The 13,777-nt window shown below is 48.6% G+C and overlaps 7 protein-coding genes across 7 annotated transcripts; 1 reads left to right on the top strand and 6 right to left on the bottom strand.

Moving 5' to 3' along the window:
• Positions 1-734: 734 nt before the first annotated feature.
• On the bottom strand, positions 735-1,016 carry AKAW2_61209S (uncharacterized protein; the record flags this gene model as incomplete). Its single annotated transcript, XM_041693419.1, has 1 exon — positions 735-1,016. The coding sequence occupies one exon, from the start codon at positions 1,014-1,016 to the stop codon at positions 735-737; it is 282 nt and encodes a 93-aa protein (XP_041546707.1).
• A 1,083-nt stretch (positions 1,017-2,099) lies between these two features.
• AKAW2_61208S (uncharacterized protein) lies at positions 2,100-2,564 on the bottom strand (the record flags this gene model as incomplete). Its single annotated transcript, XM_041693418.1, has 1 exon — positions 2,100-2,564. One exon carries the CDS (start codon positions 2,562-2,564, stop codon positions 2,100-2,102), a length of 465 nt encoding a protein of 154 aa, XP_041546706.1.
• Positions 2,565-3,357: 793 nt separating this feature from the next.
• On the bottom strand, positions 3,358-5,205 carry MRS6 (putative Rab geranylgeranyl transferase escort protein; the record flags this gene model as incomplete). Its single annotated transcript, XM_041693417.1, has 4 exons — positions 3,358-3,692; positions 3,885-4,898; positions 4,959-5,077; positions 5,132-5,205. The coding sequence occupies 4 exons, from the start codon at positions 5,203-5,205 to the stop codon at positions 3,358-3,360; spliced, it is 1,542 nt and encodes a 513-aa protein (XP_041546705.1).
• Positions 5,206-6,368: 1,163 nt separating this feature from the next.
• On the bottom strand, positions 6,369-6,979 carry cyp1 (putative peptidyl prolyl cis-trans isomerase (CypC); the record flags this gene model as incomplete). The annotated part of the gene is made up of 3 exons (XM_041693416.1): positions 6,369-6,782; positions 6,855-6,896; positions 6,947-6,979. 3 exons carry the CDS (start codon positions 6,977-6,979, stop codon positions 6,369-6,371), a joined length of 489 nt encoding a protein of 162 aa, XP_041546704.1.
• Positions 6,980-7,326: 347 nt separating this feature from the next.
• Positions 7,327-8,538, bottom strand: AKAW2_61205S (3' exoribonuclease family protein; the record flags this gene model as incomplete). Its single annotated transcript, XM_041693415.1, has 1 exon — positions 7,327-8,538. The coding sequence occupies one exon, from the start codon at positions 8,536-8,538 to the stop codon at positions 7,327-7,329; it is 1,212 nt and encodes a 403-aa protein (XP_041546703.1).
• Positions 8,539-9,901: 1,363 nt separating this feature from the next.
• On the bottom strand, positions 9,902-11,053 carry AKAW2_61204S (uncharacterized protein; the record flags this gene model as incomplete). The annotated part of the gene is made up of 1 exon (XM_041693414.1): positions 9,902-11,053. One exon carries the CDS (start codon positions 11,051-11,053, stop codon positions 9,902-9,904), a length of 1,152 nt encoding a protein of 383 aa, XP_041546702.1.
• A 1,278-nt stretch (positions 11,054-12,331) lies between these two features.
• AKAW2_61203A (SGF11 family protein) lies at positions 12,332-13,168 on the top strand (the record flags this gene model as incomplete). Its single annotated transcript, XM_041693413.1, has 1 exon — positions 12,332-13,168. One exon carries the CDS (start codon positions 12,332-12,334, stop codon positions 13,166-13,168), a length of 837 nt encoding a protein of 278 aa, XP_041546701.1.
• Positions 13,169-13,777: the final 609 nt, after the last annotated feature.

Raw genomic sequence — 13,777 nt, 5'->3', positions numbered from 1 at the left:
TGATGTTATTATTGAGTACTTGGAGGGTATATAATCTAGGGACTATGCATATTTTCCTATGCTCTACACCTGATTTCATAGTTAACCAGGAAATAGACATACGTAGTCGCTCATAAGTACCCAATGATGCAATTTGTCTTTTTGATGTCACAATGTAGACTTACTCAAACATGTTATCCATTGTGGAGGCACTGATTCAAGGATGAGGGGTCAGTACTAATAGAGTATAGTGCTAGTAGTGCATACTTAACTCCTACATAAAGGTACATCTGCTCATACCGTTGTATCTTTATATCGCTAGTAACTTCGTTGAGAAGCACTGAAGCTGCAATGATAAAGATAGAGAGTGTGTGTGTGAGTGTGCAATATAAGTGCCATATGTATACTTATAAGAGTATTATTATGAAACATATTCTCAGGGTCTGTTCAAAGCATTGCTGACAGTACCATCACTGCAGGGGGCTTGCTGACATGGTCAGACAGACCTCATGGTTGTACACCAACGGTAATGATGAACTGGTACAGCTGGTTTTCACCATCAAGAGTTTAATAATCCCCCTTGCATGGCGGCTAAGTAATAACAGTCCTGCCGAATAAAAGTGGCTAATTTACACGCCTGACATAGTAGCCTTTATTTGAAGAGACGATGTAATTGTGTTTCCACTTCGATGGCACCTGACAATAATACCCAACGGACTAGTCGTTACTGCAGACCGATCCAATGCGGTCACAGCTCATTTCTCAATCTTGACATCAGTCTGTGTGACCGTATCACCTGCAAAAGTACCTGCTTGATCCTTGTCCGGCGAAGAAGCCAGACAGTTCGGAGTATCTATCGGACGATGGGATTCGAATTGCGACGACAGTATGTTCATGGACGAGCCAAGGACCAAACCAACATTATTCAGTTCCACATCATGTTTGATTTCATAGACGCGGCCGAAGTAAATGCGAGCGCTGCTGGGCAGTACTGTTGATGGCTGCTCAAGTTTCAGGCGAATAGGTTGACTGGTCATTCTTGCTTCTTCTGGCAATGGGTCGGGGATGTACTTCGACAAGTGGAGTATAGCATATAGCACCTGATCAGATTGGTCGGAACATCCTCTTCCTGAGTAACTGTGTAGATATTTGTCAACAACCTGATGTGATGGAACTGGGAATTCTTGAGGCGAGAGGATCTCACGTATGTATTCCCAGACAAAGGCAGGATTTAGTACCCTGCTGGACGACCACAAATCGGCGGATGGTGATGACTCCTACCCAGGGGTCCATATTCCAGGTGGGAAGGTTATATTCGTTATCCGTCATTTCTTCAACTTCTGACGCGGATAGAACAGGGCGATCAGTGCTCATCTCATCTAGATATATATAACCTTTCCTTTCGTCAAGACTCGATACATCGTGCAGATTTTCAACGTCTCATGATGATATAATCTGAAGTGTCTGTCAAGCCAAAAGTTCTTTGGAAATCGAATGTCACCAGTGCACAAATGACATTGAATTTGTCCATCCTCTTGAATTTCGCCATATCGAAACATTGCTTTCAAAGGAAGCTTTATGATGTCCTCGTAATTCTTCTTTTGTCGAGTAAGTCGTTCTTTCTCTCGTTCACACGGGTCTGGAATGGAGTCCAATGGAGTCCATTTTTTAGGAGGAGGTGTGCACTCGATGTCTTCATCTCCTGTGGCTGTCGATATACCTCGCATAGCCACGGTAAACACCCGCCCAGGTCGGAAGAAGTCAATTGGTTTGGGGACCTTTTCGAATTCTGGGAGATACATTAGTTGGTACACATTGCAGATTGTACCAGTACTTACTAGGTCTTGCACAACATGTATCCCTTCCCGTGATCATTGCGCTTAGCCTAACATGTGGAAACTCAGACCTTTCATCGATCCATCTTGGAGTGACACTTGCACTTTTCCAAGCATCATCATCATCAGAACTAGGGAAATATTAGCACCTCTCCCCTCAGGTATAGACACAACATACTCGGAGTAGCAAGCCATTCGTAAGAGGCTACTCAACGACAACAGATTAGAATGGAGGATGCTAGATAATTTCTGAGCTGAAATCATCCCAGATATAGTCAGTGAATGTCAACAGCATATATTAGATAAAATAACCTCATCTGTCATCTCTGATGATGGTTTACCCGGTGAGAAGATATCCTTCAGTGCCAATCCAGACCATCCAGCTTGAGATGCACGAAGACCTTCTAATCTGTTTACAAAACCATTGATGGCCTCGCTCATCTTGCTCGCCAAGAAGCGAATGGCATTCAAGGTCGATTGAGTCAACTGATTAGCCGCCCTGAGTTGTTCCACCTGAAGTAGGGCTTTATGGACAGTAAGAAGCCGTGAAGATATAGTTCGGTACTCTCTAAAGAAGCCATTTGTTTCAGACAGCTCCTGGTAGAGCTTATAAGCAAGTCTTGCACATGCCAGTATATCACCGACACCAGTACCAAGCATCATAATGATCTTTGAGTAGTTGGAGCCCCAAGCGGCCGTGAGTTTATGATATGCTGTCCTGGTCACAAAGAAATCCTCCACTGAATTCATGCGCAATCGCGACTGTTTCTTTAAGAGAAATGCTATGTTTATCTAATGCGTCAATGACAATGGGCTGAATAGTTGGGTCGACGGGGAAGGGAAGAAATAGAGTAATGGGAAGTAATCGTACTGCCGGTGATGTAGTGGGAAAGGTATAATTGGGAGATACTAGCTGACCGACACCTATGCTGCAAGGCTGAGGATGTAGCCTAGTCTAGCCATCTATGGCGTGTCTTACATCTACTAGCTGTCATTCTAATAGGTTGGATATGAACGATCTCATCTCTGGTAGGACAATAACAAATCCACTCGTATATGTTTTATCTTTATCACATGTAACTCATAGGAGGTCTGTGACCCTTTCATGTTCCTGATACTTCTATGCATGACATGCTGATGACCGGAGAAAGCGAAACGCGAAAAAGACGGTCTTAATAACAGCGGTTAATTTGAAACCGAAGCGGGAAGAAACAATTAGAGTGCTGAGCTCCCGGGCCAATCTGCGTTGTATTGGCTCGGAGGGTATGAAGGGTGGTGGGCTGTACGACAGAGGTTGAAACCCAACGGTCCGCTTGTGTAAACACGGGCTGTATGGTTGCAAATGTAGGAAGTTACACACGGCAAGGTGTTGCAGAAAGCGGAGTGCATGATCACATGGATAGGAAAGGGATACAGCAATCTTTCAAGGTTACTATAAGGGAATACACATGACACGGTAGTGGCCTTGGTGATAAATTATTTGTGAATCTTATCTAAATCATTACTACAGCATATTTACATGCGGGTTGCTCTGCAACCCACATCATTCCTCATAGGCACCCTCTCGGTCCTCGAACTTCATGAATTCGTGCTGAGCAGCCTCCTCCCCCATGATCAGCTCCCATGCTTTCTTGACCGTGTCGATCAAGGAGTCATCAAAGGCAAGGTCTAGGCTGACAGGTGGGAGGCATATGACGCTCTTAGACGGACAGCTTAAATCAGCGTTGTGGGAGGCGCCTCGGCCCAGCTGCGTATAACGCAGGGACCACAGGACTTTCGTGTTCGGATCGGCAGCCGACTGGAGAAGCTTTTGCACAGCAGCTTCAATCATTGACTGTCCTTCTGAGCCGGGTATGCTGACACTACTATACACAACGCCTGATAAACAGTTAGCAACATGTCACAAGACAATGTAACTTGCATAAATTGAAAAAAAGTGAAAGCTCATGATCAGTTCGTAGAAGTTTGCATCAATGATGTATCAGGCAATGTAGATAAGTTTTTGAAAGAAAGTCATCATATGAGCAGGGGGGAAGGGGAAAAGATGAAGAAGAAAAAGTGGTAGCTTACATTGTCCAATAGGGCACTCGCCCGTCTCGCTGGAGTGAACTATAGTGTACACCGGTGGTGCATCATCAGCACCGCCAACAGAGCTTCCCGGGAATACCACCACCGCTCCAACAGGGATTGGTCCACCCTCTGCAGTAACGGGGAAAAGGTTCGCAAGGGAAGATGAGACGATGGAGATGGATCGAGCCACTTTGTCGCACTCCAGAGAAGGGCGAGATGTGGCAGGAAGATCCCAATTCGAGCCAACAATGTACCGGGACTTGACCGATTCATCATTGGCCAATTGAATCTGTATGCGCGACTGGTCATCGGGTTCCTGCTCTGGTGAAGGTCCGATAGACTTGACGCCAGTATTCAGGACATACACACCACCTCCCACGGCCAGAGCGCGACAACCGACCTGAGAGATCTCAGAGCCACCGCCCCATTTGACCGAGAGAGCCCCAAAGCCGGGACCAAACACACCAATAGATGACAAGTGTCTTTTGATGCGTGGGAGGGCATATTTGGCCGATGTCTGGTGAGGAGCAGCCTGTGATAGGCAAAGCGAGAGTAGGGGACCGTGAAGCTCAGTGGGCACCTGAAACTTCGTGGCTAGATACTCAGAGAAGGGTGCAGTAAGACCCTCCTCTTCCGAGGACGGATCCGGTCCTTCCGACACATCCCCACTCTCCTGAGCCTGACCAAGATGACGAAGAAACCTCATCAGAGTTCTCTTCGACTTCATACTGATCACATCGTCCGCAAAGACATCCTCCCGACTGCCAGGGACACGATAGAGACGACTGCTATCGTCAGCCTCGGGTTTGTAGATCCACCAGCTTCCCACAGCTTGGAACTCCAATTGCCGGTAGACCTTGGAGGAAACCAAGGTAGGCAAAAGTTGTGATCGGGAGTAGATCAATTGCGGCGACAAGGAGAGGGTATATGCTCGAGAGGACGCAAGCTGACCCGTGGAATCCCCGGAGCTTTCGGAGCAGACGCTAGCATGTTCGAATGGGAGCTCCCCGGAGTCTAGCTCACCCACACGAGTCAGCAGGGGCCATGGGGTCGCTTAGACTGGGGAGCTCCTACCCTCGTTCACTTTAGCAGCCCACTCCTCGGCTTCCTGAAGGCTAAAAGCTGCCTCAGGACCACCGTAGTATGGATTTCTGTCAACATGGAGAACGTTCTTACCTGACCTGGAAAGGGCCCTGGCAAGAGACGTTAGCTGTAAGCAAATACAGCATTGACTGAAGGTAGCTCACAGAGCTAGAAGTGACTGGGCTAATCCAGTGCCAGAGATCGTCACGTCCCATGGCGTGTCCGCGAGGGATTCCATAGTGATGACGGCCGAACTGCAAGCAAGCTAAATGGAGGGGCTTAGTGCTATATCGATGTCTGATGAGCAAGCTCAGCGAGCATCACATTTGGTCACAAGCTCCTAGAGACGTTTGTAGCAAGTATCTTCAGCCCATAGGTGAGGACTGAAGATCATGCGCTGAAGACGAGAAAGAAGAATTTCAGAAACGAAAAGAAAATCGAGGGACACGCGAAGAAATACGGGACCCGCACTGGCCCACCACGTGACTAAGTACTTAGCTAAACCGTTATTGAAGACCTAAGAAGGTGAGGAAGCAACAGACAACATTGAACACTTACATGCTAAATAAACGTAGACGACCTAGTCACCATTTGCTCTACATGTCATAACTTCCTTTTTAACGCAGCGCGAGGGAGTTACCAGTGTTGATGGAGACCCGGTGGCTGCTGATATCAACGCAGTTGGCTGTAGTATGAGCGTTGAGCCTCCTTTTCTCAGACAGAAAACAAAATAGTAAACTCAATAGCTAAACATTATTTGTAGCTTAGTTGACCTGATATTGAAACCATATCCATGCTATTGCAGCTCTTCAAAATTATATTTACCGTTCGTTGTAGCAGTTGCCTGAGGCTACAATGAAGGTGACTATTCCGAAAGAAGCTAGACTCGACAAACGGGAGCCGCTTAAGGAGGATTTCGCCCACAACCAGAGCTTCTTTCCTTCTTCACACCACTCCTAGTGCTCTGCACAGGCAGACTGCTTGTTTGTAGCAGTTTCGTCGTCTTCGTACAAGCCTTCACTGGTCTTGTGCTATAGGAGTGGTAGATAGACATTTCACTCTGTATCTGCTGCTCCGGATGGTAACATCTGATGGAAGCGGTTCGTTTTGTAGTGAAACATTCCTATTTCTAATCTGTAATCTGTTTCTATTTGAAGCTGCCGTTGCGCTGCAGACGTCAACCCGAGGCGACTGTAGTGTGTCGACGGACGTGGCTCTGCTATGTAATGAACGCGCAGCTGCTCGTGCTCTGCATTGCTCTCGGAAGAGTGCAGTGCTGAGTTACGGTCCCAACGTCTGCCATCGATGCCAACAGCCCGTATCATGTCTGAAGACCGCTGTTGCTGGGATGCTGTATAGCTTTTGCGGATGAGTGCCCATAACCATCTGCTATAAGACCCCTCACTCATCCCCCGTCTCCTCCACGACTCTGGCACGGAGAATCTTCACCTCATCCATAGGCCGGTCTTCCGAGTTTGTCTTGACCAGTCCCATGCGCTGGATCACCCTCATGCCGCTCTTGACGCGGCCGAAAATAGTGTGCTTTCCATCCAACCACGGCGTCGGGGCCAGCGTAATGAAGAACTGACTGCCGTTGGTGTTGGGCCCGCTGTTTGCCATGCTCAGGATTCCAGCACCGGTATGCTTGAGATTAGGATTAATCTCGTCCTCGAATTTCTCGCCGTAGATGGAGCTTCCTCCTCTGCCAGTGCCGGTAGGATCGCCGGTTTGTACCATGAAGTTGGGGATAATGCGGTGGAAGATGACATTGTTATAGTAGCCTCGTTGCGCAAGCGTCGCGAAGTTCTTACACGTCTAGTCGGTAACAATGGTGTCAGTAAAATGTACCATAAGAGGATGGGGTGAGCTTAGAAACTTGGTACTGACCTTGGGCGCATGCGCATTGTAGAGCTCTACTGTGAACGAACCCTGGGCAGGTTAGCGGGGTATGCTGACGTAGTCGTTCTGGTTATCCATACCATGCTCGTGTCAAAAGCCACATCAGTCGCCATCTTGAGTATAACAAACAGGTGTCAGGTTGTTTACTGGTACTTGTCAAGAAACCGCAGTGAAGAGTTGCGGTTGAGCTTTCTGGCGCGGCGGAGGTCGAGATCCAGTCTTGGCATCCGATGTTCCCATGAATGATGGGCAGTTCGGCCTGCTCCAGTTGCCCAGTCCCTCACCGGCATTGTTAATTAGATCTTGCACTATTCGCCTGAAAAATCGTCTCACTATTAAATATACAAATCTGTCGCCGTATATGAGCATAGTCACCAGGTTCACTCTACGTAGGACTTAAGTCAGATCATGATTGACATCATGGTATCATTGCATGTAGTATTAGTCGCTTTCTAAACAATCAACACTGCTCAAGGATGTGCTTCATTTGCTCCCATCTCTGCGCGGAAATGTCAACCAGCGCCTTGAGCTCCTTCCCATCCACAGCCCATCCTCCATTCTTCTCCATATTCTGGATAACTGTCTTGCCCTTCCCACCTTGCTCCTTATCAACCACAATGCAGACTCGTTCTTGACTCAGTCCCTCCTCATATCCATCAGGATCGGCCAGAATCCACCTCCGCTGAATGCCCTTCCGAGCACTCTCCTCAATGTTCTTTTCCTCCTCAGCGTCCGGGATAATAACCGCCCTCCAGCCAGCAGCCGCATCAGCCTCGAAAACACAGAAGGAGCTTGCGACAGGCAGACCGCGCAAAGACAGCTTATGAGACTCAGAAACCGCATCCGAGCATACAACCATCTCATTATCAACATCCCACCATGCCCGGGGTAGCTTCGTATCGCGCAGTGCAGCCAAAACCGAAGCCCAGGCAGCATCGAAGGGGTTCCCTGCCAAGGAAATGATCATGATATCAATATAGAGCACCCAGAATGCCTTGATCTCCTTTTCCTTGCCGACCTCCTCCCCGCGCTCTACATCCACGTCCATCTGCTCAGACTCATTATGGCGTTCCAGGTCCTCTGGCCCCAGACTAGGCGGCTGGTACCAAATGCGCAGATCCTCGGCCCGGACCAACTTTGTACTATGCAGCAAGTTCAGAATTTTATGGGACAGCGACTGCGCGAGTGCTGACGGGGGTGCGCCAGGGACAAAGCCCGGTGCGCAGCCGGTGCTCAGCGACAGATTCGGGACGAGAAGGTTGAGTTGTTGAATATGCGATTCGTCTTCAGGATCTTCCACTTCCTCACCATCCTCAGTAGGTTTCTTAGTTTGATCGGCGAGTTTGCGACGCTTATTCGCAGATGACGAGGATTGAGACACGCTCCACGAGGCAATGTCGGCAGTGGGGAGGATTTCCGCTCGGACGCCGCATACTGCGGTTGTGTCGCCAACCCTTACGACGGCGCTGCCATTTGTGTGGGTTAGGGAGCCTGTGTTCGCAGATGTGACGCGGAATTGCGAGGGAGCGCGGCCATTGGCTCGGATGGAGGGCTGGTTGCTGGATGCGGGTGGTGAAAGGTGGGCGAGGAGATAGGCGTGAGGTTGGAGTCGGGCGAATTGCGAGGGAGGAAGGGTGAGAGAGGGGGGTGCGGATGGCGCTGTGGAGGCCATCTTGAGCTATTGCTGAAGCCGAAGTAGTCTGCTCAGGATCGACAGGGTGTGAAAATGGTCAATGCAGAGATAAATGGCTCTATGAACTCTCAGTCTGTATGAGGAGAAATGGTTGACGGACTTTCCATTTTTCTGCGGCAGAATTTCGAACATCTATCGGGCGGTGAGGAATGCTGGACCTCCACCTACTATACATCACTTCTACTAACATGTCTGATGAAATTGACAGAACATAATTACCTCGCAAGCTAACATGAGTTTGAACTGAATATCAGCTATCTCAACTTGGAGTGTTATGGAGATCCCTCCATTTCCCATCTTTGCTATAATAGAAAATATCTCGAATAGCGGACGCTAGTAGTATCATTATAGTTTATAAGAAGCTTCAGTGCAACAAGTCACAGAAAATCATCTCTGCCTACCAGAAGCTTACTTGAAGGATCATTGAAACACTGATACTATGATAAGATGAAGCGATCCGGCTGATGCCCAGGCAATAGATATATTTTCAGAACTAGTACGCTAATTGTATATTCAAGGGAGCATGTCAGCTTCATCCCCAATGCACATTATGCATCATGATCGCAGGCGGATGCAGTCCTTACTAGTACTACAGGTAACTTGCTGAACGGCTAGTACATGAGGATCTATGTTTCCTCAGTGTATACAGACTCTATGCTTATTATCTACTCAAGAACTATCTTATTTCATTTACTTCAAACCATAATTCCATGACAACAACGGCAGTCCGGTCATATTTGGTAACATTGCATTATTACCTGGAAGGGATGGAGAATGTTATGTTGTTGTGACCAAATTCACGTTAATGCTATTAAAGCGTAAAGTGAATGTCCTATACGTGTTGAATGCATCCCCACAGCACTCAGTATGCGATCAATCTGATATGATCTAAGAGGCCAATAAGAACCGTTAGCTTGGGGAGATGTCGAAGTATCGCGAAAATCCACTTTTGAAGGCCGACCAATAATGACGTGACGGGGGACGCGTCTTGGGGCTCTGGTTAATGCGTTATTTCGGACTATTCTAGAAGGTGGTCTGTATTCACTGTGAGAGGTTAAGGCTACGGGTGTGTGTTATTGGATGAGATGATGGATTACGGCTCCGACAGATAGGATATGATAGGAGTATGATAATTCTGGTGTATATGACTATATATCCAAACTTGAGTGGAAAGAACCAAACTATATATGGTATAGACAGTGTGTTCTATGGTGATAACATATGACAATGATAAGGGTATCAGTGATGGGGCAAAGAGCAAACAACCGAACGCCAAAATGTAGATGAATCAGGCAGTAAACGATAAGCAGTGCTTCTATAGTTCTTAGCAGAGCATGAAATGTCATGGCCGCTGGGGCTCATCATCTGCCTTACGCTTCCTGCTCATCCCTTCGTCAACTTCCAGAATCTTAGAATCCGTATCGGCGAACGGTTGTACTCCATGGTCTTCCTCGTCATCACCATCTTCAGCTTCGACCTTCTCCCAATCATCGTCATCATCCCCTCCAGGCGCTTTGCGCTGGTCTTGACGCTTGTTGATGGGAAGGATTTCCTCTTTAGGCGCATCAGTCCATTGGAGAACAAGCTTGACAATTTTTGCGCCAGAAGGCTTCAGGCGCCGGTAGTAATTCTCCACTATACCATCTTCCACCTTGAACCCTCGTGCGATGTACCACTTCAGACCATCTTCGTTGGCCTCGTGGACATGCGCTGTGACGGTGCGAATGTTGTAATGCTTCACCAGGTCTGAAACTTGTTGATCTGGTCGCGAATCGGATGAAGTAGAAGATGACAAGGAACTGGACGAGTAGAGTAGCGAGTCTAGAAGCGATGCTGCGATCCCACAGCCTCGATAGGGCGACAGTAGATGAAGTGTTTGAATGTAGAGATTCGTCGGCTCGGAATTCGACCGGCCTTGCAAGATTCCGGCAGTAGTCGGCGGCAACCGCTCCAATCGGCACCTGATGCCTCCAATAACTTTGTCTGATCCAGTTGTGGGGGTCTTCAAGCCCGTTGAAGGGGATGGCGCTGCAGAGGTGGGAGCAGCGGCTACCGGATGATCATGATAGACGGCCACGCGGGACAGCGACGAGATCACGGGGTCAGTGATGGTGGCTGTGTAGAAGGAGTTCGGATAGCGAATAGGAAGCAGCAAGCCCGTGATTCTGGTCAGTGAAGGGATGTGAGCTGTGCTCACAACTTCGACGGTAACATGCGGGTGCGGAGTGGGGTGGCCTGATGCGATGGGCTTTGGGTATGGCACAGCTTGAAGGGTTGAGTCCCGGCCTGCTGGAGGCTGAAGTTTGGATGCCAGACTCACGGAAGACGAGCCAGAAGAGGGAGGAACGACGATAGCTGGTGGGCCCTTAGGTGGCCTGGTGTGAGAGTTGTTTGAAGACGGTGAAGTTATGGTACTTGGAGCCTGAGGGGGAGACAAAGGTGGAGAAGTGGGCGCTTTGGATTGATGCGCCCTGGCAAAGAACTGAAAAGCCATGGTTGGAATAAGGGTAAATGTGATGTGTAAGCCACACTGTTCAAGTGGTATCTTCCCCTGAAGCAGTCTCCAAGGTATACCAAAGAAAGAACACCGAGAAACACGTCGAGGAGAGAGCGGGGAGAAGCAGAGCGCCAGCAGACGAAGAGGGGAACCCAACGCGATCCAAAAGCGGTGGACGAAAACGGCGAGAGAAACGCGGAGATGCGATAAGATAAGATCGGGCGGTCGGACAAGTTCAACGAGGCAAAGGCCAGCGCAAAAGAGCCTCTGTCCACGTCCTCCGATCTAGGATTGCCCCTGGTGCTGCACCTTCACTTGCCGTCTTGGTCTTGTTTTTTGGCTGCGTCACACAGTATACTGTGCCCTTTCTATATATGTTGCTCTATCGGATGTGAAGCCAAGGTGAGTTGCCCCCCTCATGGTAATGGCCGTGCGCGCAGTCCGCTGATTCTCCCTACCGTGGGTGTTTCCCGCCCCCGGGTTATAGACGCCATTCACTCCCCGCCAGACAGATGGACTCTACGTGCTATCGTCCCTGTGTACCATTTCTTTGAGACATTCTTTATAGTGGGAGTCGGGCACTTGCTTTATTGCTGCATTGTTTGGACCTACACAGTCGGGTAGTCGTCTATTACGCCATTGTTCCCTCCATCCGCATCCGTTAAGCGGCCGGTAAACCCCGACCCAGATTTGCCTTCGAACACCCTGCGCAACCTACATGGCGCCATCGGTTTGATACTGGGGATAATAGTTCAGAGTTGTGTGGAAGCAGCTGTTTGTCAACTGCAAGTTCCGCTTTAATTGGCGCGTGATTACTTTGCATACACCAGCAGAGGTATGTCTCGACAGTTGTCCTGGACTTTGCAGTATTTGCGCGACCATTGCGTTATCTCATCGGTACTGCTTGCTGTAGAGTGCATTATCATGATGTATGCGATGTGCTGGGCTACCCCACTCATCTGCATTTCTTGCTTGCTTGTTTCCTAAACGCTCAGTCTTGGAAGATGCTTCAGCTCTAACACTTTCCAGTTTTGCAGAACAGTGCCAAAATGGGCGAGTCGAACGGAGCCGAAGAAAATGGAAGTTCCTTTCCTTCAGGAACGCTTGCAAAATTGGTACGTTCATTCCGTATGCGTCCGGCTGCGGCACAGTAGCGTCTCTGGGCTTTGCAATGGATCCTGACAACACTAGACATGCGATATCCTCAACGATACCTTCTATAATATAATTCATGATATAGTTGCGAAGGTGCATCGCGACGAAAAGGTGTCCCGTATGCGCTCAGCGGTGGTCACTGCAAGGCAAAAAGCCGATGAAGAGGCATCCAAGCGTCGTGAAGAGAGTGGGAAGCCAGCTGGTGCATTCAAGCCCGGTGATCTCGACCTTGAGGAACTTAAGGATATACATGTGGAGACAGATGCGGCTGTCTTTGATGAAGGCAAGGTTTACCTCAAGGGAAACCCTCTGCAAACCACGAAAGAGATTATCTGTCCGGAGTGCCGATTACCTCGTCTATTATACCCAGTAACGGGTGTCGGGGCTCGGGCTCCCCCAGATCCATATCGGGAGTATTGTCAGAAGCAGCCTATGATCAACAAGCCGGGGCACGATGTTCATGGAAACCCGTTTGCCACGGACAAGCTGAATCCGAAGAAGAAGAAACAGACAAATACGTCCAATACTCCAGCTTCAAGCCCTCCCACAACACCTGACAGTTCCTTCAAACAAGCAGCCCCAGAAAAGGTGTCCTTCCCGACTGTGAAATGCCCGAACTGCCCGAGATACTTTGTTGTGACTCGAGTTGCACAGCACTTGGACAGGTGCTTGGGTTTATCAGGGCGACAGACCAACCGCAACAAGACTCCCATGGAAAATGGTGCCAGTACACCCAGTTCGGCTCCACCTAAGCGTCCATTAGTGGATGATGACGTTCCAGCAACTCTTCCGACGAAGAAGAAGAAATTAGGAGCCCCGAAAAAATTGTCAGGGAAGAAGCCACCTCCGCCTAGCAAGCTGAAAAACGGGCTTACGCCAGACATGGCCGCAGCAAGTGACGCCGCCGGCTCTGGTGACGGGGACATCAAGAGTGAAGCAAACGGGGATAACTCTTAAGCCTTCGGTGTTCCTTTCTTTCTTTCTTCTCTCTTCTTTTCTTTCCACACCTTATACCTTTCTACACATCCCTTTCAACATTATTTTTACCTTGCTTCTTGCAGACTGCGGACCTGTTTGCGTTGGACAAGGCCTTGGACATATCTCCGTTTGCTTAACGATATTGACGTAAATACCCGGCATCAGCGGCGTCGACGGGAACCTCCTACCTTAGTATCCTCGAGTCGAAAGGGACATGCTCGGCATCGTCTCTAGCCTTTCTCTTCCGTTTCTTTTTATAGGTGTTGTGTGCTGTTCTCTTGAATGATAGATTTTTATGCGGTTGTATGTACAATATTCTGGCAATAGGTCAGTTCGGGTTTCACAATCAATCGATTGGTTTAAGATTGGGTATACAATTAAGTCGAATTAAGAAGCCTCTAGTGTAAACTGAACAGTTGAGCTCGAACGCCAACCATATTCTAAATTGTTAGAGGTCCACTATACATACTGTTGATTCAGTGGAACAATATGTGCAATGGATTTAACCAAGGTACTGGGACAGCCTTTTAGAGAGGAGTTCTATAAAGTGCCCTTGTAACGGTTGTTCGATATCTACCCCAGTGATCC

Source organism: Aspergillus luchuensis, chromosome 6, assembly GCF_016861625.1.
Source record: "Aspergillus luchuensis IFO 4308 DNA, chromosome 6, nearly complete sequence".
NCBI lineage: Eukaryota > Fungi > Ascomycota > Eurotiomycetes > Eurotiales > Aspergillaceae > Aspergillus > Aspergillus luchuensis.
Note: the sequence above shows the minus strand (reverse complement) of the source record. Positions and strands in the feature narration are given on the sequence as shown.